Source organism: Schistocerca piceifrons, chromosome 5 (genome assembly GCF_021461385.2).
Source record: "Schistocerca piceifrons isolate TAMUIC-IGC-003096 chromosome 5, iqSchPice1.1, whole genome shotgun sequence".
NCBI lineage: Eukaryota > Metazoa > Arthropoda > Insecta > Orthoptera > Acrididae > Schistocerca > Schistocerca piceifrons.
Window position 1 is genome coordinate 692082716 of NC_060142.1, and position 26123 is coordinate 692108838.

At 39.1% G+C, this 26123-nt stretch overlaps 1 protein-coding gene across 2 annotated transcripts in view; it reads left to right on the forward strand.

Annotated features, from left to right (window-relative positions):
• The first annotated feature begins 1807 nt into the window (after positions 1–1807).
• LOC124797930 (PX domain-containing protein kinase-like protein) overlaps positions 1808–26123 on the forward strand; it is a 118434-nt gene continuing 94118 nt past the window's right edge. For both annotated transcript variants that reach the window (XM_047261064.1, XM_047261065.1), the window contains exons 1-3: positions 1808–2071; positions 10759–10947; positions 25759–25855. In XM_047261064.1, coding sequence (XP_047117020.1) covers positions 1970–2071; positions 10759–10947; positions 25759–25855 — 388 coding nt within the window. In that variant the 5' untranslated portion in view covers positions 1808–1969. The remainder of the gene's footprint in view (positions 2072–10758; positions 10948–25758; positions 25856–26123) is intronic.

Genomic DNA, 26123 nt, shown 5'->3' on the forward strand with positions numbered 1-26123 from the left:
TCGCAGCCTGAAGGAACTAAAAAAAAATAAAATAAAAAGACTGGCAGCACAACGACTACAAAAATCATATGTCTACTATAGACAGATGTCTTTCCTGCTAGAGGCCATGGAATTGAGGCAGTAAGTAAAAATTTTCTTTTATAATTTCATAACATTTAAATGTATTTCCATTGGATTGATAGTTAATTACCTACTCAATACCGACTTACTATTTGCTTATCACCTCACACACATTTGACTATACAAAGTGACATGTGGGTTTTTCCAAAAAAATTTCTTTTAATTTCACGACCTCAGCGAATATGATTGATGCCTCTACTCTTGAGTATGGTGAAGCGGAAAAGCATCATGAAGACAGTACATCGCCACCTAACACTGCTGCTAAGCCTTCCACTGCTAAAGCAAATAAAAGGAAACTTCAGGATCCATTTGGAAGAGAGTTGGTAAGAGTTTTGACACATTGTTCAACTTGTGCTGTACCGCAAAAAGATCCTGATGACTTGTTTTTGACATCTCTTTTGCATTACTTAAAAGAAATTACTACTGATGATAAACTAGACTTTCAAATGAAAACATTACAATTAATAAAATCCTACAGTCGAAAGACTATAGAGAGCAGCACTACAACTGACTCCTTCATAAATACTGCGCCGTCAGGTACGTCGACATCAACAAGCACACAGAGCCCTACACATGAGAGTCCAATCACTTATTTTTCACCACTTACTGGACTGCCAGACGAAGACTCGATCTTGTCATTTGAAGAATATTACAAGTGATTAGGCGGCTGACACGAACTTGTAATGTAAACTCTTTCATTGTAACCTAGTTAATGTTATGTGAAGTGTATGTTCATGTCCATAAATTACTTACTCTATTTAATTAAAAACGTACCTCAATATTACTACACGTTTTTCTTCCGCACCAATATTGTCACTTAACTTGGTATCCTTTTGTAAGTTAGTTTCTATATTCGAGAGCAGTAAGTAGAAAGATGCTACGGACATGCGATAATGATCAAAGAATTTCTCTGGATAACTCCTAAATTTTTTGTCTAACAACACAAACTTTCCTTCACTTGGACGATTCATAATAATTTGATGAATCCACCATTTTCGTTGGCTGTTACGCCTGCTGCGACGTTGAACTGCGTGTAATGCTACTGCAGCTAAATATTTCAGTTTTGAATGACAGGTCATCATGCATGGTGCCTCTCGTGGCTGGTTGCAACACAACTGCAGAAGCCACCGATTTTTGCTGCTAGTGCGGCACCCAGTATCGTCGGAGCGACTTCATCCGCCACGATTATAATCGTTCGAAGTGTGGCACCATAGGCAACTGTTCCTGCCGCGATTATTATAGAGAGGAGAAAATTGCCTAGTGTGGCATTAGCCTTACGCCCAATCTCTGGTTGACTGCGTTTTCCTCTCTCATTAAAGCATCTTGCTTCTCTGTTTTATTTCATTTCAACATTAATAACTGGCTGTATTGGTACGTAGAGGACTCATCGGAAAAAATATCAAATCTTTCCGCTGCATCGTTCTGATTGTCATTAAGTTAATATACTGCCAGTCGCTCCTTTTTTTTCATCGAACATTCTCGAGCCCATTTCCTCGCTTTCTTTTGGGTGTTCGGCATCTTAGCCTTGTGTAGCCAAAAGACGATTTTTGTCAATATTATTGATAGTGTGAGGCTGCTTCATTACACTGAAGGATTGACAATCTAGTCAATCAACAAACCACAGCCAGTCTCTAGCGAGACGCTTTTATCCCGTGTAATCCGACTGCTCAAAGATGTTAGTCCATTGCCTAATCGCAGTTGTCAGTGGTTAATAACAACTTAAAACATTCTTGATGTGTAGCAGTGGTTGTTTGTTGCTATTAGGGGTGATGGCGTGAAAAATTTGTGTTGGGAGTTTTGGAAAGCCGCAGATTGTACAGATGTGGCGGCTAATGTTTTGTAGCGACAAATGGCGATGTTCGAGAAGAAGAGCCAAAGGAAAATTTGTCTAGACGATACGGAAACGTTGACATGCGCAATTGAAAATTATCAAAACATACAAGGGCACACGGTAGGTAACTGTCAGAGTGAACTGAAATGACAGTTCCTAGCACCGAGCCAGCCATGTATTCGTATGTTATTTTACGACTTTCCGGTTAATGGAAACAAAATTGGGATAATGATTGATTTGCATGTTCCGAATCCCTTGCTGTGATGCGAAAAACTTAAGTTCTACGATCACAGAAGTCTTCATCGGTGAAAAATATGAGCTACATGTTGACCATGTATATGGTTTCTTAAGTTTTTCTGCATAGGTGCAGTAATTTGTTATTTACAGTGTTTAGACTCTACCCTCCTTAATCGCAGAACACTAGAGGAGCAAACATCATATGGTTACTAAACCATCGTAAATTTTAGTACTACGTATTTTATTCATAGTCAGTTACAATTAGGAGATTACCCATGGCATCCCACATACAAAATATGCGCAAGATATCCTGTTTTACGCCCTGTACTGACAATCCCAGATTGGCAGGGACTCTTGAGTTGGTACCAACTGCAATCGTAAATTTTACGAGGGTTTAGTAATCAAGAGTTAATCACACAAACACACACACACCACATACACCAGTTGTACTATGTAGTAGTTGTTAAGCAGATATAAGTTCAATTTTTATTTGAAGTTAATTGTATTACCTATTAAATTCTTTACATCACTGGGTAGGTGGTCAAATATTTGTGTGGCTGAATGCATTCGTTGTTTTTGTGTCACTCTACAGCTGAGTGATGGATAATGTCAAACATTTCCTCTTTTCTACTATTTCGTTTATGAATGTTGTTTTCAAACTGTAATTGATTGCCCACAATGAACTTAATAAGGGAGTAAACATACCGTGAGACTGTTTTTAGTATGCCCAATGTTTTAAAGAAATAACTCCCATGAAACATTAGTGGTTGAAAGTAGGACAAACAAGTCAACATTTTATATTATCCAAATACTAAAAATTGATGTGTCAGATGTGTAAGGTCTGAAATCATGAAATACAGTTCACGTTATTTTCACTATGAGGAGTTCCCTTGTACTGATATATTAAAAAAGTTACATCTAATGTAACTTGTACTATAATCAGCGCACAATGAAAAAGACGTACATGGAGGATTCACTGCAAGAGTAGTATTGTCGCACAGTGATAAGATGGTGTGATATTACGTAATTTTATTGGTAGACTTACAGAAATTTGATCGGGGAAAACACATTGACAAAATTGTTGATTTTGCACATGTATATTTTTGATTAAAGCACAATTAAAGATCTTGAATGAATATTTCTTGCATCTGTGATTGTCTATACATGGAATGATTGCAAGACAACTTTTATGGAAGTATATTTTAAAGTAATTTAGTAGGACTACTTTGAAAATGGAAGTAGCTGGTTAAAGCGAAAACTTGTTGATAGTCCTTGTACTTACATCAACAGCTGGACTGAAATATTGCTGATTGCAACTGGAGTTAAAATTTAATAGTCCCTCTCCCGTACAGGCTCTGAGTACTTTGCCAAAGTATTTTAGAACTCTTTACCAAAGTATTTTACTGAGTTATGTTTTTGTATTTTATTTTTAAGTACTTGTGTTTATGTGAATAGTAGCTATCTTGTTACGGGATTACAGAACTAAGGAAAAATAATCATTCAGATTTTAAATTTCTTTTGGCCGTCTTAATTATGATAGTGTTTGACTCCAGTGAAGAATACAAATGTGCTAGTTGTATTGAATTGCCGGGAATTTAAAAACTTTTGATTGAAATAAGATAATACATATACTAACTTAAAAGGCATCACACCAATAGTGTATCAATATTTAAGATCTGAGCTTGTAGTGTTGCTGACAAGATGCTACTTTTTATTTGATACAGTTCTCCTAGACTATATGAAAATTGAAATAAGCAGATTAAACAAGTTTCCATGTAATGGCCCATAGAAGATTACCTGAAGCACTTGATACCAGTTCGCCAGTTCCCAATCAAAGAGCTAAGTTGACCTCACCTAGATGTTGAGTTATGCTACCAATCAGTGTGTAATCGTTTCCAAGATTTCATATTCTTATTTTTTTGCTTTGTCAACTTGTAGAACTGTCACCAACCATACTAATCAAAATTTTGTGATACTCTACGGATCAGTCTTTCACAATTTCCTGCATTTCAAAAACTAACATAAATGCAAAAGATATGTTGTGCCGTATTCTCTTTCTGTTTGTATACACATGATATCACATGCTACATCGTTGTCATATTAATTGGTGAACAGACACAGTATTGAAAGGTTCAGTTTACTCGATTCTAGATAATTATGCAGATATGTCAGTGAAGTTAGGATCTTAGGTGCTGTCATCATTAAAAAAAAAAAAATGTGGTTTCATTACAGGGCTCCCTGGTTGTCACAATAGTGTCGTAATATTTTTTCAGTCTAGTTAAATACTGAGTGCAATGGTGCTTTCCTTTATTTCTAAGGGAGTAAAATTTGGATTTGTCAATCACCTTGTCCGGTTATAAATGAGATTACGTAAGTAGAGAGTCAATCATACAGAAAAACTGACAGTTTACATAAAGACTGGAAGGACCAATTTTAATTGTGAATGGGAAAACTACACTCAGCTGAAGATGAGTGCTGTAATATCTTAAGTCAGCAGGAGCATTAATGAGAGAGAGAGAGGAGAGGAGACCCTGAGCAATGCCAATCAAGCCAGATGGACTTTGCTGTGCATGGGTAGAACCCTCAACCAGAGTAGCTGGCTTCATAAGGGACATCCCACAAATGAAAGGAATAAAACTTGCACCAGATCTTGGCCATACTGTATCAGTTGCATCAGTGAGTGAATGAAGAAAATTTAATGTGGAAACATAACCCCTCGACCGTACCCTCCATAGCCACACCTTTGGACAGTGGTCAGGCTAGGGAAAAGGGCGTCAAACAATTTATCCATTGTTGGATTTGCATTAAATGGTGATTTCTTCTCAACAACAAAACATATATTTTTACATTTTTTGTGGAGAGAATCAACAAGAATGTTTGGCAAAGTAGCCACACTGGAAAACATGCAGAATGGATCCATATTAATTTAAGCAGTGACTGAATCACAATCTCACGTAGCCTCAGCCTGTACCAAGCTGAGAGATATCCCTGTCACTGTTACCCAACACAAAAGCCTTAATGTGACTCAGGGCATTATATTTCACAACAGATTTAATCCTCCAGTCTTACAAAGAATTCAGGCAAAATCTGAAATGTCATGGCATTGTTCATTCTGTACAGTGCACACAAAGGGCTAACAGAAAACAAGAGTTGACCCAGGTTCCTTCATATTGGCACCCTGTTGGAAAAAGAAGTTTTGGGATGTAGATATAGTGTTGAGCCTTACTTCTGAACACCTGTAGGGTGCATTCAATGTTCCTATTTTGGTCAGCTATCATTCCACTGTTCTTCATATCCTGCCTGTAGCAGAACTCTTCACAGATATTGCCCTTGTGGACAACTTTCATTTTACACAAACTTCTTGGACCATGGCATTCCCTGCTTGCAAGTCTAGCCTAATTTTAAAAAAATAAAAGAACATTCAGGAGTATAAGGCAATCACTTGCCATACTTTGACGTCTGAAAAAAAATTAGTAACTTCATCCTATGGATATGATAATAAATTTTTCAAAAATTGCACCCAGCACTTTCTCTGTTCAAAGACATGAACAATTGTCTAAATAATTAAAACTTCCCTTGTACATATCCATATTGTACCAGTGGTGATGCACCTGGAGGTCATTCGGGAGGACGACGGTTCAATCCCGCGTCCGGCCATCCTGATTTAGGTTTTCCGTGATTTCCCTAAATCGCTTCAGGCAAATGCCGGGATGGTTCCTTAGAAAGGGCACGGCCGATTTCCTTCCCCATCCTTCCCTAATCCGAGCTTGTGCTCCGTCTCTAATGACCTCGTTGTCGACGGGACGTTAAACGGTAATATCCTCCTCCTCCACCTGGAGGTCTTACAGAAGTGTCAGATTACACCCTTCTGTTTTGACCCATGGTGTCACCAATTTGGCGGAATCGACCATTCTCAACGTCTCCAATATGGTGCTTAGAATGTCATTACATAAACACGGCAATACATATAAAACCAACAGACACATCTCTCTCCACAAATATAATCAAACTGACGGGACCAGCGCATAAAATTGGGGATTTTTGGGTGGGGACAAACTAAATATAAACACATACAGACATACACCCCGATCTCAAACCACACAAAACGATGACATAAAAACACCACAAAATTCCCAAATTCCGCTACACTTACAATATCGACAGGAATCGGTCACTTCCCTTTACTACATAGCTCAACCACAATTGTCTATACCACAAAATAAAAACCAACTAGGCCTACTTAAAAAATTATAATCACATTGCAACAATCGATACCACAAAACCAACAACTAAAACAACAAAAATTGTAATCGGACACTTCCCTTGACCTGTATAGGTCAACAGCAGCTCACGGTACCAAAACACATAGCTACGACGACACATTGGAATCGAGCAGTTCCCTTGACTTATATAGGTCACCAACAGCTCATGATACCAAAACACACATAGCTGCGATGACAAATTGGAATTGGTCACTTCCCATAACCTATACAGCTCAAATACAACGGACTATAACAAAAAAAAAAAAAAAAAAAATTTGAAATGGAGTACTTCCCCTAAGATACATAAATAAACCACAAGTGCCGATACCAAACCACCAACACATGCAGTAAATAACACCGATCAAACAACACACAAAAACCCCACCAAACATCATAACAGGCGAACAGTAGACCCCAAAAAAAAAGACTACTTACCATAAAAAAGTTCCGAAACTACACACTAACCCCCAACTCGCACATTCCGCTTGCGTATACCATATTTCACTATCTCTGTCACAAGCCCAAAAAGTTGCAAAAACTTAATGATGGACAACATGTCATCCCCCATTTCAGCCCGCAGTTGCGCACTATTAAACTAAGAAGTCATATCCGTACCTAACAAAAGAAGCCACAAATTGAATTAAGCGACTTACCGCATGACAAACAGCAAACCAATAACATCAGAGGACCCTGCAATAACATAAACACAATGGAAACTTTATTTTCAATTCACTGAAACTAATTTCAGTTCTTCTATAACAGTCACGACCAATAAATGCACACTCAAGCACCGACACCCAAATGAACTCAATACACCACATAACACGCGGACCATATACACACCACCAGAGGACATCACCAAGTGCAACAAGACGACATCTACAAACACAATACACTCACAAACTAAACTCCATGACGTCACACAACGTCTCGGGTCAAAGCTGACAGGTGGGATCAGATGCCTCCGTTGACCCCATCTGGAGACCGTCCCTTGTTCTCCAGCATGTAGGAGAGGTGGTGACCCTCGCCTAGGATGTTACTGTCCTGTATTTTAACTGGCCCACATGCAAAGAATAGGCTGTGGAAGAAAGGCGTAAAAGTATCTGACCATAGAATGGTCTGATCGTCGTCTTACTTGGGTAAGCCCTTCAAGATTTAAAATCCTGTGAAGAAAAAAGAGGGAGAGAAGGAAAAGAAAATAAAGAACTCAGAAAGCTCTTTGATACTGCCCAACGAACCTTCCCCTACAGAAGAACTACGTGTAGATGTGGATATTACACTACCTGTTGCTGCCACCAAAGTGAATGTCGCTCTTCTCCACCATATGTGTTGCACAGCAAAAATCCAAGATGGTGCCACAGTGTATCATCACATTGTTCTCTATAACGATTTGAACACCTTCATTCATTTTGCCTCCAACAAAATTAATAGTCTTAGCCGAAAAAAAAAATAAAAAAATAAAAAAAAAAACCTTGCCAGACCATCAGGCAACTTCTGATGAATTTCACTATCACCGTCAGTTTAATGTGACTGAGAAAGCAGCAGCTTTTTTATGAAAAGCAGAATTCATTCTAATTAGTGAAATTCTACTATTAATACTGTGTACAGACTATGTTTCTACAAGTTTCTGTCATTTGTTAATGTATACCTAGACTCACTCCACATCTGATACCGGTCCCTGGCATGAATCTGCCTGGCGGATTAGTGTCGAGGTCTGGTGTACCGACCAGCCTGTGGATGGTTTGCCATGCGGGGTAGCCGTGCGGTCTGAGTGCCTTGTCACGGTTCGCGTGGCTGCCCCATCCAGGTTCAAGTCCTCCCTCGGGCATGGGTGTGTGTGTTGTCCTTAGCATAAGTTAGATTAAGTAGTGTGTAAGCTTAGGGACTGATGACCTCAGTAGTTTGGTCCAATAGAACTTACCACCACCACCACATCTGATAGTTCTGCTTGATGAGACCTATAGAAAATGATCAAAGAATGCCGAATGAATGAAATTTAAGTTGAATACCATTCCTCAGGAATCTGAACACACTTTTTGTACCATAAGTGACCTATCCATAGATCTACTACATCTGTCCACAGGCTACTGATTACATTGTTTGTACAGTTCTATGCAGCATTGCACATTCATTCATTTATTCATACATACATTAATCCTTGTTCCATAGATCATGAATACGACATTTTGCAATGATGTGGAACATGTCACTTTAACAAGTTTTTATTACACAAAATAGTTAATTAATTTTTTTTTTCAGTTACTACTTCATATCTAAGAATTCATCTGTTGAGTAGAAGGAGTTGTCATTCAGAAATTCTTTTAATTTGCTTTTAAATGTAGTTTGGCTATCTGTCAGACTTTTAATAATATTTGGCAAATGAACAAAGATTTTTGCGGCAGCATGATTCACCCCTTTCTGTGCCGAAGTGATTTAATCCAGAATAGTGAAGATCATCCTTTCTTCTAGTGTTGTAGCTATACACTTCACTGTTATTTTTGAACTGGGATGGGTTATTAATGACAAATTTCATAAGTGAATATATGTATTGTGAATGTATACTATGAATATCTCGAGTTCGTTAAATAAATGTCTTCAAGATGATCTTGCTCCAGCTATTATTCTGATTACACACTTTTGTGTAATGAATACTTTCTCTCTTAATGGCAAATTGACCCAAAATATGTTGCCGTATGATAGCTGTGAATGAAAATAGGCATAGTAGGCTAATTTACTGATATGTTTATCACAAAAATTTACAATAACCCTAATAGCATGAGTAACTGAACCTAACCGGTTCAGCAGATCATCAATGTGTTTCTTCCAGTTCAATTTCTCATCAATGCACACACCCAGAAATTTTGAGCATTCTGCCTTAGTCTATATTTATCAATGGTGTTATGCCATTTACTCTACAGAATTGTATAAACTGTATTTTCTGAAAATTTAGTGAGAGTTCATTTGCAGAGCGCCCCTTAATAATTTTCTGAAAGGCATTATTTGCAATTTCCTCAGCTGAGTTTTGCTTGTTAGGTGTGATTACTATACTTGTATCATCAGCAAAAAGAACTAGCTTTGCATCTTCATAAATATAGAGTGGCAAGTAGTTAATATATATTAAGAACAATAAGGGACCCAAGACTGAACCATGTGGGACACCATTCTAGATATTAAACACCCCTCCAGTTAGAGGACTCTTGTTGGTTTTTGCAGACTATCCAAACTGTTTATTTCAATTTTTTGCATTCTTCTGGTTAAGTATGAATTAAACCATTTTTGCACTGTCCCACTCATATCACAATACTTAACCTTATGTAGAAGAATTTCATTATTCACACAATCAAAAGCCTTTGAGAAATCACAAAATATCCCAATGGATGATGTTCGGTTATTCAATGCATTTAATATTTGATCAGTGAAACCATATATAGCATTTTCCGTTGAAAATCCTTTCATGAGTTCCCAAGTGCTATCAGCACTCCAGCTAGTATAAAGACTGTGTGTAGGGAGTTAAAAAGAATGGGCTACAACGGTTGAGCATCTCTTCATAAGCCAATTTTTTTTATAGTCAGCGCAAAGCGCCACAATGAAGGTGGACAGAGGATGACTGTAAGCGAGTGATTTGGAGTGACGTATCACGCTATATCTTGTGGCATTCCAATGGAAGGCGTTGGTTTTAGCAGTTGTCTGGAGAACATTATCCGCCATCACGTGTAACGCCAACACTGAAGTAGGCAGGAAGTCCAGAGCCTCAAACATAGCTACATGGTTACCACATTACTGTAAAAGTTCACTCTTATTTGTATATTCGAAGCTTAAACATATCATTGTTTCAGTTATGTGGGAATTATACACAGTCATGGAAAATCAGAAAGGTCTATAAGTAAAATTGTCACAATAAGAAGGGAATATACATGGTGCTAAAAGCGTATTGCGTGTGGTGCTGCTGCCATTGCCAGTTTATGTTGCATTACCACTGGTGCAAGCTTTACACAGCTGAAGAAACCTGAGCTTGTCAGAATAGGTGAACAGTTTTGTTTTGTTGACTGTATATACAGGCATAGAAACTTTTCATTTTACTAACAAAAAATCAGTTCTTAGTACCTGCTATAAATTATCAGCTTCTGGTTGTGTGGTATTATGAGTATGCTATTACTAGTACAGAAAATTAGGGTAAAGTGCATTGATTTTGTTTAATTGACTGTGGCATCATGTATGAATTATTTTTTATTTAGGCCTAATTGAATTTTTCTGTGAATACTTCATTCATGTAACTTGTTTCTAATAATGTGAATCGTCCTGCTGCAGGAATATGTTATACGTGTGCAACGTGGACCAATACCAGAGAAATCGTGGCATGTCTGTAGGAGGTATAGTGATTTTGTATCGCTGCACAATGCGTTGCAGCAGTCAAGTCTCCCTCTACCACTACCTCCTAAAAAACTTATTGGAAACATGGATCGAGAATTCGTAGCTGAGCGGCAGCTTGGTCTTCAGGTAATTTAGATAAATTTCTCTTCATTCTGAACTTGTTAGTACAAACTACATTTACACACACACACACACACACACAGAGAGAGTTTGTTAGGTTTGGACTTGAAACTAACAACCTCTTTCCCTTTCGTAGGTAGATATCAGTGTTTGTTCTAATCAAGGACACAGTTTTGTTTGTTTCAGTGGAATTCAGCCTAACATATGCTGCAGAGTTTCTGATGTTTTTGTGAAACAGAAGTTTTGCTTTTGCTTTTACCATTGATGTGATGCTCAGGTTAATATAGCCATTAGTTATCTCTGTCATCAATTGATAAATCTTAAGAAGGTATTATCAATTTCAGTGGTCACATTGAGCAAATGTTCAGTACTACTGTTAAAAGTAACAGGATTTTCTGTCTTGAAGACCCCTCAGCATACTCATGACTATGCTGTAAATGTCTTTGTGGTTACCAAGGCTCCTGAGCCATCACAGCATCCCATTTTCAACTATGCTCACTTCTGCTTACTTCCATGTCCCTTTCTGACAGTCCTTAATGCCAGACCTGCTACCCTTTAGGTTTCTCTTTCTTTGTGTGGACATAAATATGCACTTTGGAAACCAACATTCTAGCCAATCCTGCATGGAGGGCTTGTCGTGTACACTCTCAGTAGAGCATCCTCATAACATGTGGATCATAGTTCAGATGATGCCTGAACTGCCAGTTCCCCACAACTGCCCGAGTGTAGATGTATGTTATCTTGGAGCACTAGGATTCTCGGCAATGACCATCGTACCAAATGAGCTTTGTGGTGGCTGTGTGGTGCACAGGGTGAGAGTCCTTGATTGGAGGAAGTGGCATCAGGGTGCACATTTGTCTGATGAAACAAATTAAATTAATGCCATAATAATGATTGTACTGATTCGGTTGTCTGCAGAAGAGAGACAAATTAAATTAATGCCATAATAATGATTGTACTGATTCGGTTGTCTGCAGAAGAGAGAGAAAATTCTGTGCAGAAAATTACAACCCAATAGCTTTCCCTATTGGGGCTGCCCCATGGGAAAAAGCAACAAACAGAAGACAATCAATGAAACATATTATTCATTTCTTAAGGGTATTTTTGTTCTGTCATTGCAACTACAAAAATGCGCGATTTCCCCCCCCCCCCCCCCCCCCCACCAGAGGGGTTTCGCTTTATTGTTTTGCTTTTATATAAAAAAAAAACAGTTCGGTAAGAACAGTGAGCTGTTTTTTTATCGAAAAGCAAATAACTTAATTACAGACCACTGATGATGCTTTACCTCAAAAAAGCAAAACGCATCTGGTGGAAAAAATCAAGCATTTTTGTAGTTGCAACGACAGAACAAAAATACCCTCGAAAATTACAAAGCAACTACAGACACTATGGCCACACAAATGAAGAATATTATTCAGTACTTTGGACTTACAGCATGTTTACTTACACATGTAATCAACTTCCGAATTTTCATTTGTGTGAAACCATGTGTACCACATTCCTGGGCCGATTCAAAATTCTGGATTCTAACAATTTGCTGTTCATGTCATTTTGCATAATCTTTCATTGATTGTGCCAATACTTGTATATTGTGATAACACATTTTCAAACATTTGTGCGTGCCACAAGAAACTGATACTGTGTTGTAATTATAAAATTAATTTGTGATTTTTAGAAACTTTTAGCAACAGTATCCTCATTAGAAAACAATTATTCTCTAATTTCAGTGTACAGTTATGTGAAAAATTGGTATATTTTTGAGAATTTTTTGGTGGTTGAAAATCTAGTTTTCTGTAAGTTGTGAGTGTTGTGTGTAGTCTGTTTTGTAGCAAATCAACATTTGTGTAGTCAGCTTCTGTAGCACACATTATAACTAACATATCTTGTTACATCTAGTATTCATTGTCATCAGGAGTGTGTCTTATATGCATTTATCATGAAATAACACTATTTTCGAAATTGTTAGTGACTAAAACCAAAAAAAGTGTCAAGTAATCGGTAAGTTTTATACAGGTTTTTCTTTCGTTTTAATAGAAATCTTGTTTTACATATTGGTTTCTTCAGTTCTTAAAGGGAAGTAGTAATACCTTTAGTTTAACACATTCATAAATTAAAAGAGAATCAGTAAGCTTTATTTTAAAGATAATTGTGTACTGTTCTGTAAGATATTGCACCAGCCACAATGCTGCCCTGGAATGTAGGATGAAATAGTTGACCTTCATAAGCAGCTGGATATTGATCTGACTACTGTCAAGCAGTTGGAAACTGCTGTCAATGTGTGTGTTGGGAGAGCTCCTGAGAGGCATATACTAGAGGTACCATGGGTACCCCAAATATTATCCTCTCCTGCAGATCCTCTCTCCTTTAAAGAAAGTGTGTGATGGTCACTATTCATACACTCAGCTGTGAGTGGTGTGTCAGTGGTAGATTTAGGCACGTTGTACAGTGTAGACAGGGACCAGGGAGAATGCATGTTGTTATACTGCTCCCCATAACAAAAAAGTCTGAGGTGCTGTCTTTCACTGGAACAGAAACTGTCAGTGAAACTTTCTTCACCCATTGGAAAACTAGCTGTGCTCTGTATCAAAAGGAGGCACACACAAAAGGGTAGGAGTCTGTTAATCAATGGCAGTTCAAGCATATGGCGAACAATGGTACCCCTTATGAAAATGCCAGCAGAGGTTTGGAAGGGACACCAGGTGCAGCCTGTGTATATCTGGGGACCTCATTCAACACGTTTAAGAGGCTATTGCGGCAGCCTTTTAGGGGACATTGTGCAACCAGCTGCAAATAATGGTGCATGCTGGAACAAACTATGACTGTTGCCTGGGCTCCTAGGTCATATTTCAATCATTCCAACAAGTGATAGAGAAGATTGGGAGGACCAGTCTTGTGCATGGAGTTTCAATGAAGCTCGAAATATGCAGCTTTGTCCCCATAACTGATGGTGGTCTCCTGTTTCTGAATTGAGTGGAAGGATTGAGCTACAGTCTTCAAAGGTTCTCTGTGACATGATGAACTTGAACCATGGTGTTGGTCTCCCTACATGGGTCAGGTGTGCACCACCCAGGTGGCCCACTGTGTTGGGGTACACACAAGAGTATTTTAGATAACAATAACTGCAATGGACTTGGAAACATCAATATAAGAGCCAACGAAATTTACACTACAGATGAGAGTATTAAAGTGCTAGTGATGAACTGCTGAAGAATTAACAACAAAGTGCTAGATTTTGAAGTTTTCCTAAAGAGCTTGGAGTTCACATTATACTATAGTCCGATTAAAATTAATTGATCGATGATGTCCGTCACTGGGTACCACAGTGTTGCCTCATTGGTTATCGCTCCTTAAAGGTGTCGTGCAGACACGGCGGGTCACCTCGTAATAGCTGAAATGCCGTTCATATAATGCTGAGCAACAGTGGAAGCTGCTGCCATCAAGTATGGTGGGAATGCCAGATGCTCTTGTCCACAGCTGATTTTAAATGGCAAGTGACTGAATGGCAGTAGACAAAACATTTTGTAGCCCTGAATTTACACTCGTGTCCTAACCTAACCACAGTCTCTTGATGCGCAATGTATCTGAGAAAACAACGGTTGGCAACCTGTGGCAGAACTATTAATCGCACTCGTTTTGCTCACAATGATTAAAGTTGACCTGTATTACCAAACTCAAGACAGAGAAAATTCAGTTTCAGTGCAAAAAGCGAACTGAAACATCTCGCTTTTGCTATGCAAACTTATGCAGTACTGACCGATGAGCAATCCTGGTTGGAGCTCATTCACACCTAATAAGTGACACAAGCAGATTCCAAACGAAAAAAGAATGATAGCAAGAAAAATAAGAGCAAATAAAAAAATCAGTAGAATGATGATGATGGTGATACAACGAGATTAAAAACAAAAAAATTGTTTTGTAACCAATTAATTGAAATAATAACATACTCAGTTATCTTCATAAAGATTTAAAAATTTAAAAAAATATATAATCACTCAATGGAATTCGAACCCATTACATTCAGTTTTGCAGGCAGTAACTTTACCACTGTGCTATGGAAGACCATCAGGTTTCAGTGTTATATTCATTTGTTTATAGAATCAGTTGAAACCATCATTTGCTGCTTTCAAAAAGTTTGTTTTTAAACCATGTCGTATGAATCTTACCTACTGTAAGCAGATATATGATGCTAATAATTGAATATGTGAAGGTGAATCATGTCTTGTGTGAACGAATCATGTAGTCGTTAGTTAGTGGTGTGTATGAAATGTGTGTTGTTTCATCACCATTGTTTTGTGTGTATTGTTTTGGGTGTGTTTATCGTGTGTGATGAAATGCGAAATAAAAATGCCAAGTCTAGGATTTGGGATCCAAACACAAGAAGAAGAAGAAAAAAGAATTGTTGTGGCAGTTTGGCAATGGTGAAGAGTTCGGGTGTGATGTTGAGTACTCTGATTGGAGGAAGACACTCCACCGCATGAAGTGTCAACAGTCAAGTAATTTTAATCAGATTGTAGGTATGGAAAGCTGGTTAAAATCCAAATTCAATAGCAGTGAGATATTTGAGGAAAATTAAAGCGAGTATACACTGAAGAGCCAAAGAAACTGGCATGCCTGCCTAATATCATGTAGGGCGCCCGCGAGCACGCAGAAGTGCTATAGCATGACTTGGCATCGACTTGACTAATGTCTGAGGCAGTGCTGGAGGGAATTGACACAATGAATCCTGCAGGGCTGTCCGTATATCTGTAAGAGTACGAGGGGGTGGGGATCTCTTCTGAACAGCACATTGCAATAATGTTCATGTCTGGGGAGTTTGGTGGCCAGCGGAAGTGTTTAAACCAGAGGAGTGTTCTTGGAGCTACTTTGTAGCAACTCTGGATGTGTGGGTGTCTCATTGTCCTGCTAGAATTGCCCAAGTCCGTCGGAATGCACAGTCGACATGAGTGGGTGCAGGTGATCAGACAGGATGCTTACGTACGTGACACCTGTCAGAGTCGTATCTAGATGTATCGGGGGTCCCACATCATTATAAAGCCTCCACCAACTTGAACAGTCCCGTGATAACATGCAGGGTCCATGCATCCCCTGGAGAACAACCAGAAGGGTACACATCCACGTCCTGAGGCTTGTAACCGGATGTAGAAGGTGTTGGCTGCTGCGGTATGGGTGGGTCAGCTCCATTGGTAGGACAAAAAGAGGTGGAGGCCATGAAGGCTCTGTCTCCATGGGTTCGTCCCATGGTATTGTTATGACACACTCTGGCAGCTGCTGTGCCTGCGATGTCCTCGGGATCCGTGAATCTGGGGGGAGAGACACAGAAGGATCACCTTGCATATGACAGTGGGGAAATTAATTGTGATCTCAGCACTGCGATTCGTCTGAGTCTGAAATGAGATACATGCATTCGCCAAGTTATAGAAGGAGCTTACCTCACACCCACCATCTGCTGCTGCTAAAATCTGCAAAAAACCTAATATCATGTGATGCAAAGCGATACTTGTGGCCTTCCCTTGGCGCCAGATGCTGAGGAGGGTGGAGCAGTGTCAGATAGTGGCCGCTGTGAAGCAATCCGCTGGTGACAGATCATCTCTTGGATGCAAACAGTAGGAAGTGAGAAATAGTTGCAATGCTTGATCCCGGGTGTGTGCAGTGTGAAGTTTTGCCATCTGCTGCTGTGAAGGTTGTGACTAAAGATTTTGCTTTGCCATTTGACTGTGGATGGAACGGTACACTAGTTAGATGCTGTTTTCCTATTGTGTTCACAGAATGTTTTAAATTCATTTGATGTGAACTGAGGGCTGTTGTCTGACACTATGACTTCAGGTAAACCTTTGAGGAAAAAAATAGAGGACAACACCTGAATTGTGCTGCGTAACGTTGTCGAGTTCATTGGCACAACAAAAGGAAGCTTGCTATAAGAGTCGACCACAATCAACCAACGAGTGTTCCAAAAAGGTCGAGCAAAGACTATGCGCACATGTTGCCATGATGATTACGACTTAGGCCAAGCAGAGAATTTTTGTGTCGGAACGGACTGATTTTCTGCATGAGCGTGACACTGTGACATCATTTGTACTATTTGGCTGATAATATCCTGCCAACTACAGTGTTGACGCGCTAACGTCCTTGTTGAAGTAACTGCAGCACTTGTTTTTGCAAAGCCTTAGGGATCGACACACATGACTGACTGTCCACTGTCATTTTGAACAAGAATCACATCTAGCTGTATAGCGAGGCTATGCCAACATGCAAAGTATCGGTGCGCTGCAGAGTTCTTGATACTATGCAATGAGCAAGGCCAAGATGTGCGAAGGTATTTTAGCAAAATATTCAAATTGGAATCAGCTACCATGGCCTCTGCAATTTTTCTATGGTTCAGAGGAAAGGATTGAAGCAGTTCAGAATCGTGAGACTCAGTTTGACAAGATGCAGCAGAAGCATCAAAATCTGTGTCAGGGACAATCGGAAGACATGAAAGTCTGTCCGCATTACCATGTTGAGCTGTCGGACGATACACAATCTTGTACTGATACTGAAACAACAGCAAAGCCCATTGTTGCAATTTTTGGGCAGTTCGTACAGGAACCGGCTTCGTCAGCGGACTGCAATGCCCTGTGATCCATTACCAAGTAGAATTTTCTGCCATACAAATAGTGGTGGAATTTGGTGATACTCTACACAATAGCCATTGCCTCTTTCTCTATTTGTGAACAGTTGCACTGAGCTTTGGACAAAACTTTGATGCGAAAGCAATAGGCCTGTCTTTATCGCCAGTTCTGTGCAAAAGCACTACACTGATTGCGAGGAAGCGTTGACTTGCAATACAACTGGTTTGTCAGGATCAAAGTGAACCAAATGTCGATTACTGAGCAGTGCATCTTTAAGTTTCTGATTAGCTTCTTGGCACTCTTCTGTCCAAACAGAGGAGACCATTTTTGCGACGCAATTTGTGCAGCATTCGGTATGAACCAAATATAAATCATTCATTTTCCCTAGAACTTACAGCAATTCTGTGACATTGCAAGGAACTGGCAGGTCTCGTATGGCTAACAAATGTGACTGAAGAGGATGTACACCTTGACTGTTTATGACATGACCAAGATATTGCAACTCAGGTTTTAAAAAAATCACACTTGTCCAGTCTACACTTTAGCCCTGCATTAGGTAAAATGGGGTGTACGACCTGCTACGACAATATCGCCCAAGTAGTTTTAACAGTTTGGTACTTGAGCAGTCAGCTGTTCCAAATACCATTGGTAAATGGCGGGTGCGGAAGCACTGCCAAAAGGCAAACGCAAATATTTAAACAAACCCAAATGAGTGTTCACAACACACATGGTTTGAGATTCTCCATCGAGTGGTATTTAAAGATATGCGTCGCGCTAATCAGTTTTTGAAAAGTAACGACCAGTGCCTAATCTGTCTATGAGATCCTTTGGGCATAGCAGTGGGTATCAGTCACAGGTTGTGGGTTGACTGTAGACTTAAAATCAACACAGAGGCAAATGCAACCTGAAGGTTTGGGGAGCAGAACCAGTGGACTTGCCCATTGACTAGCTTGTATGGGCCCAATAGCTCTGCCATCTTGCAATTCTGTCTTTCAGAGTAATATGTGCAACAAAATTGTTAGTCTTGCCTAAACCTTCAGAAAGGAGTTCAGGGAATTCTTTCAGCAAGCTAGCTACACTGTCTTTAGCATGGAATGTAGACACTGACAACACATTGTCATGAATTTTAAAGCCAAGCAAGTCAAATGAATCAACGCCAAATATTTTCTCACAATTGTGTGACTGTAGCACCATAAAAGTCACGGTTCGCATATGCGAGTGATACGTGGCAGGCAAAGTACATTTTCCTGGGACGGGAATGTCTTGTCCATTATAAGCCATCAGGTGTGAGCTAGTTTTAGACAGGCGTGGGGAGCCTAATAGTTTGTATGTGTTATGATTTAGCAATGTAATAGAGGCACCTGTGTCCAAATGAAATTTCATGTTTTCCACTCAGATGCAAATGAACAAAAAGTTTGTTGGACTGGCATAGCCCTGAAGAAACTGATTGCTTGCTAATTTTGTTAATGCATGTTGCAGGCTTAGAATACGCAGAATTAATTACATGGGTCTTGTGACTAGATTTTTGTGAGTGGGCAGAATTCCTATGATTGTTCCATTACAAACATACGGATTGTAGGTGTCCTTTCTTGCCACAAGCATAACACTGTGCTTGTCGGGATGGGTAGTGTTGGTGTTTGTGCCATGAATAGCACCATGGGCATGACTTAATTCTGTTCGCCTGTGGAGAGAGCTGTTTACGTGGTGTGGCGCAGCGAGCTTCTGCTGTCTAATGGGTAGTTTCGAGCAAGGGGCAACTCGACTCATTGCTGGCTGCTCAAACTTATCGGCCGACACGGCACCTGCAACATACTGATCTAATATTTGCACAACATGCTGAAATGATGGATCGAACTGTTTCAAAATCTGTTCTAAGTCTGACGTTACCTACTCCCGATAAGTTTGTTCTGACCATTTCTTGCAGTTAAAGAATTGGTAGCTACCTGCTACCACATTCACTTGTTGGTCCTGATAGTTAGAGAATCAACATCTGCATTAGCTGCGTTGCATCTAACACTGGCAGCTGTGGGACCTGAGCAGGGGGTGGGACAGGTGGGGTGCGCATGCTAGAAGAAACAAATGCAGACAAGGCAAGCAATAAAAATAAGTACAAAAGCAAATAAAATTTCTGCTCCTGAAAACATTAATTAGCAAAAACACTATAGGAGACTGTTAAAGCAAGTAGATACACCCTAACAGAGGGAAGCAAATATAGAATTAAGGCACCAGCTAAACAATAGCCCGTCAAATGAAAACAGAGAATCTGTGGTGGCTGTCGGCTCTTGGTTCGTGGTACAACTCGCCAGTGTTGTGTTGTGCCTACTCGTTGTATATGGGGTGCCTAGGAAACCTGCTTTCTTGGATTGCTAGACAACAATTCAAGCAAATTGTATGAATGAATTTTTATGACAGTAAGATAAATGACAATACTTAACTTTGAGAATTTACAGTGGTGTGTCATAGGCGGTGGGGGACAGACAATATAAGAAAATCTCTTCAGTATGCACAACTCCTAATACAAGTGAAACAATGCAGTTCCTAAGTCGCTGCTGTAGAGCTCGTAGAATGGCTAGTCTTCAACTGGTACCTTGGCCAGGTGGCGCAGCGCTTATGTTCTCTTTACCTAGAGGTCGCTGCTGTCATGGTGTCATCCTAGAGAGGGGTCAGTCAGCCTATCGTTGGCTGATGTCTTCATCACAGCCCTCTCTGGTCTACCATTCCTGACCATCATGCCGGCACTTGACTTGTACGTGAGATCAGGCATAACGTATACTATCAAAGGGAGAGCCACCTGTAAAATAACCCATGTCATGTGCCAGTTGTTATGTGAACACTGTTGGCATAACTACCACCAATTACATAATTAGAGTGAATGGGCGTAGGTGGAGTGTGTATACTGGTAACATACCGTATCCTGTTGCAAACCACGCTATACAACATGTCAGTTGTGACCTCGGTGTCTGTTTCTCCACACATGCCACCTGGATTCTTCCCTCAGGCAGCAGTTTTTAGAACTCCACAGGAGGGGACTGACGTTACAACATGTTCTTCGTTCTTGCCACCCAACTGGCCTTAAATTACATTAATTTCTTCAGTCTCAACATTTCTTCACAGTAATTATTTCTTTCTTCACTCCCTTTTAGTTTTCTATATCTTCTATTTTTCAGACCTGTCTGTCCCCCCCTTCTGCCCCCCCCCCCCCCCCCCCGCCTCCGCCATTTAGCTTTCTACTCTTACCAACTTGGGCATGATGTTCTGGCAGTAATCTCTGTTAATCTCTGTCTTGTGTATTGCCCTATATTCCACCTTTAAGCTCTCAGGATTTCAAATCCTGTCCAGTGCAGTTCCCAACAATCAGACTTTCCCTCTCATCCCTGTGGGTAAGTCTCCCCTGACCCAGGGTTCTGAGTGACTTTTCCATAATTCTCCCAGTTTCTACATCTCACCTGTCCTTTTCCTTCATCCCTCTTCCTTCCCCTTCAACCCTTCTGCCAGGAGGAGGAGCCACTGGCTCTGAATGCTTGCAGATTTTAATACTGTTATAAGTGTGTTCTCTCGCTGCCACTTGGTGAGTACACTTTTTGTCTGTCCAGTTATAGTATATTATTCTGCTTGTTGTATATTTATTAGATGGAAGATCATTTACATGTATGATTAACAAAAGTGGACCTAAGATTTGGTGTTGGGTAACCCCATATGTGGATTCTCCCCAGTCAGATTAATGTCTGCAAACTGCATTGGTTGAGTTACTAGTTTCTGCATTCTTTTGGTTCGGTATGACCTTACCCATCACTTGGCTATACCACCAACCCCATAAAATTTCAATTTATCAAGGAGAATACTGTGATTTACACAGTTAAATGTCTTAGATAGGTCACAGAAAATACCAACTGGCACTGTGTTGTTATTTAATGGTTGTAGAATGTGCTGAGTGTAAATGTAGATGGCATTCTCAGTAGAGCTATTCTTCTGAGGTCCAAACTGTGATTGGTGGAGGACATTGTTGTTATTCAGTTGAGATACTATTCTAGAATACATTTCACCTTCTCAAAAATTTTGGAAAATGTCAGCAGTTGAACGGGTTGGTAGTTTTTAACATCTCTCTATCCCCTTTCTTAAATAGGGCTTTGAGAATGTCATACTTCAGTCTCTCTGGAAAAAACTTCAATCTGGGATGTATCACATATTTCAGATAAGTATGGGCTTATTACATAGGAACAAATCATTAGTACTTTGTTAGAAACATTTTTGAAGAGAATATATAATTTTCATAATTTCAGAAGAAGATGGTGATATATTCGTATGACTGAATTTCATGAAAATCGTTTTCTCAACATACTGCTGCGATTTTTCTCTTGAAGTGGTTGTCCCTATACTTTCTACTATATTTAAGAAATGTCATTAAAATGTTTTATACCTGTGACTCATCATTCATAACTTAATTCAATTCAATAGTGACATTATCCTGTTCTGTGGCTGGTTGTCCTATCTCTCGTTTTATTATGTTACTCTGTTATAATTTGCATGTTCCCTGATGTTTTAATAATTTTTCATTGTAATTTTGAATTTCTGTAGTGCAGAACTGCTGCAAGATCTCTTTGTTCTTGCCAACATATGCCTTTCCACTTCCTTTGACAAGATACTGAAATCCCTCTGACAATCAATGTTGTTGTTTTTTATATGACCTTTGTGATAGTAACCACTATCCAATTACTGCATAGGTCCCATATCTGCAACACATTGATTACTGCAAAGAGCTAATTTGGGAGCTTAAACTGCTAATGTGTGGACCATAAATGCAGAGAAGAGAATCAACAAAGTTGTTCAAGAAACAACAGAAACAGTAATTCATGCTGAAGACATTACAATACCCATCTCTTCAATTGCTCCTAACACGAGACTTTTCCATGGTGGTCCGAATACATAGCAGAGGCTATCACAGAAGACAAAGAGCACTACAGTGACATAGGTTCCGTCTGTCTACTTAACACTAATTCCATCAATATTGCTGAACTTCTAGCAATATAGTACGCGGAAATATCTGCATCCCATAAATATCACCCTAAATTCACACAATGTCACCTATTGACAGATTGTAATGCCCTATCTTTTAACTTATAATAACTTGAAATGTACAACATCCCCTTGTCAGATTAGGGATTAACCCTTTTGCTATGCACATCCTCCTACACTGCTCCCCAGGTGCTGTGGATGTGTATAAGCATGGTGCTTTGGTTTTCGTACAGTGCTGTGGATGTCTGTAAGCTTCCTGAGCTACAGATTTCTCACTGCTGTGAACAAGTTATGTCCATATCCTGATTAATACAAATGTTTCAGGTATTTCTCATGCACCATATGTGCCTCATTGCACGCTATAATTTGCAGAAAGCCTCATTTCAATGTCTTGAGTAATTTGAGATATGATGGTTGTTATGACCATGATTCGCGATGCATAAGGACATGAATGGGCGCATCACGCACTGCAGTCCTTTTGATATAAAACCCATTAACTCCAGAATGAAATGAGATATCTTCTTGCTGAGAGTTTGAAATAAATTTAGATATCTTATCTGCATTTCATTCACTGCAATGTATGAGCTAAAATCAACTGTACACACAGTTTATGCAGTGTGTTTTTACCTCTGCAAACTCTTAAAAATTTTGTGCAATGTATTACTTAATTTGATGCAGTGCAGTAAGTGTGACGGATAATAAAAAGAAATTCAGCAAATCAAGATATCAGACTGTAAGATTTGCAAAAATCAATTTTTTTTTTTTTCACAGAATAGTTTTCGAAAAATCAGATAAGTACTTCATATTGGCTGGAGCACTGTCTCTTAGCATTTGGCGAGTGATACAGCCATAACAAAAGACTCATCAATGCAGAATGTAGGAAGCTTGTCTGTAGCAGTGAAATGGTTAAATAGTCCTTTATATCAGTCTAGATATATGTCCCCACAACCAAACAAGACATATGCCGATGCAACGTCTTGGTAAAAATGATAAAAATGCTGTCTTAAGAATTTTAACAGAGTATGACAAGACTGTGAATTTTTGGACGTGAAGTCTTTTCATCATTCTAAGTTACGAGCTATTGGACCAACTATACAAAGAAATATTACTTTTATAAACAATAGAACTAAACATTCCAAGTGTTCATATAAGAATGTACACAATATGCTGCATCCTGATGAAATGGGGAGAGGAATGGCAAAACACTACACATTGCAGTCAACCCTGAAAAAAACAAAAGTGCCTCTAAGTTCTGAGAGACATTGCTACTGAGTGCAAGAAGACAAGCTGTTACCTTATGCGGTCTCTGAAATTTATGTACTCATGAACTTATGCAAGAAGAACCCCTACAGCACATCTGTAAAGCAGTCCTAATAGTTTGCCACATCTCGCAAACTGCACAGTTACCCAAGACATGCAATGTTACTAGAAACTAGGGAACCCACCTACCATATATTACAGTAGATGATGTAACAGCCATAAGTTGTGTGCTAAGCTTCCTATGAAACAGTGGATATTATGGCAAAATCTGAAGTCAGGTCTGTTACATGTCGGCTTAGGAAGTGAGTACAGAAGGGGAACACCCATGTTGCTGGTATCTCCCTTGATCACCATTCAGTCTGTACTCTGCACCTGAACCCAACATGAATGATGAAATATCTTTCTATTTTTGTTTCTAGAAAGTAGGTGCTCTGCAAAGCGGTTGTAATGTTTTTAATACACTCGAAGATAGCACAGCTACTAGAGACATGCAACATCAATTGCAAGTAGGAAACTGCTTACTAGAGTTTCTATTGGATGACATGACAGGCTTAAGTTATATAAGCTTGTCATTATTTTTAAACATGTTAGATACAAACTAGATTGCCATTAACTTTGTTTTATCTCTGTGACAGCTTAATTTCATGAGTTTGGCTAACGGTTTATGATGGTATTCTCACTACTGAGGAAAAAAAGGGCCTTGAGTCCAACTGTATATCTTCAAATGCAGTATGAGGATTAGGGTACTAATAACCAAGTTGTTAAGTACATAAAAAATCATGCTTTTTAATAATCATGATCATGTTCATCATAATCTGTAATGTAGTGGCCAAAATACATTTGTTAGTCACATTTTGCTATTAAGTCCTCTGTTATGAAATTTAGGATGCTAAATATTACTGTGCTATTATACAGTATGGAATAGTGATTCTTATATTTGATGTGGAAAGTCTGTGTGATGGCAACTCTTTGGCTTTATCTGTCAATGTGTAGAAGTTTCTGCACTTGACACTGTCAGTATCAACAAGTCTTATGGGGTTGCAGATCATCAAGGTTTTGTCTACATGTGCTTACGACTAGTAAGGTCTTAAAGCAGAAGTGCAAATGCAGTTGCAAAAAGATAAGAAAATTCTTATTTCGCGTACCTACCATTCAATGATGGTGTTACTGTTGTGCATGGTGAGACCTAGTTGACAAGAGGTTTGAAGCAGCTCTTTAAACAGCCACATTGTATTTAACAACTTACTGTCCACATGTGTGTTAGATTTTTCCCTTCACTGTAGTTTGTTGGTGTCAGAGGCTGAGTGAACATGATGACACAGAAAGCTGCTCAGTGATTGCTGCAGAGTTGATAAATTACAGAGGTTTTTTCAGAAGTGACATTGCCTCCAATGGTATGATCATGCCAGTAAAAGAATTGGAGTAGTGGTAAGAGGAGATGTATAGGGGAAGCCATTCTTCTGTTACCCCTGTAACAAGGATGTGACCCCAAGGGTGATGGTTTGGCAACACGAATTGTGCAAGGGTGGATAAGAATAATACGTTGGTCGGATGGCAGAGGACGAATATTTCTCATTTTGGTATGTGACGTAACTTTGTATAGTCAAATCTCTGGTGAAGAATGTTATCGAGATATTGTAGTTTGTGGTAGTTGTGTTGTGAGAAGAAGACTGTGATGTGATTTGTGTGTGTGTGTGTGTGTGTGTGTGTGTGTGTGTGTGTGTGTGTGTGTGTGTGTCCTTTGACCATTGAAATTTGACTTGGAATAAGTATATTAAAAGCCTGAACATATTAAAACAAGGCTCTACTATTAGGATTGTTACTGTTTCCATTCCTATTTTGATTAGTGTTTCTACTGTACTTAGCATTTATATAGATGTAATTCTGTCACAATTGTGGTCACTTATTATACATTCTGTCTTTGTTTCAATTTCAGAGTTACTTGAATTTAATACTTATGAATCCCATATTAGCTTCATCTCTTCCTGTAAGAAAATTCCTAGACCCAGAGAATTACTCTACATCATTCCAAGGTATGGCATAATCCTAACTAATACTCAATACCTCATTTTATAGTAATCAAATGTTCATAGTTTTGTTTTCATTTCTAATGAAATCAAGAGGCCATTAGCTACTAAGCTGTTTTATTATACTGTTACATTGTAACCACAATCAATTCCAAATCTGAAAGCAGGGACCTCAGTGAACTACAGCATTTAGCAGTGAACACATGTTTATTACAGACACAAACATACTGATGAAACAGAACTGCCTCCTTGATGGAAAAAAGTCCTATTTATA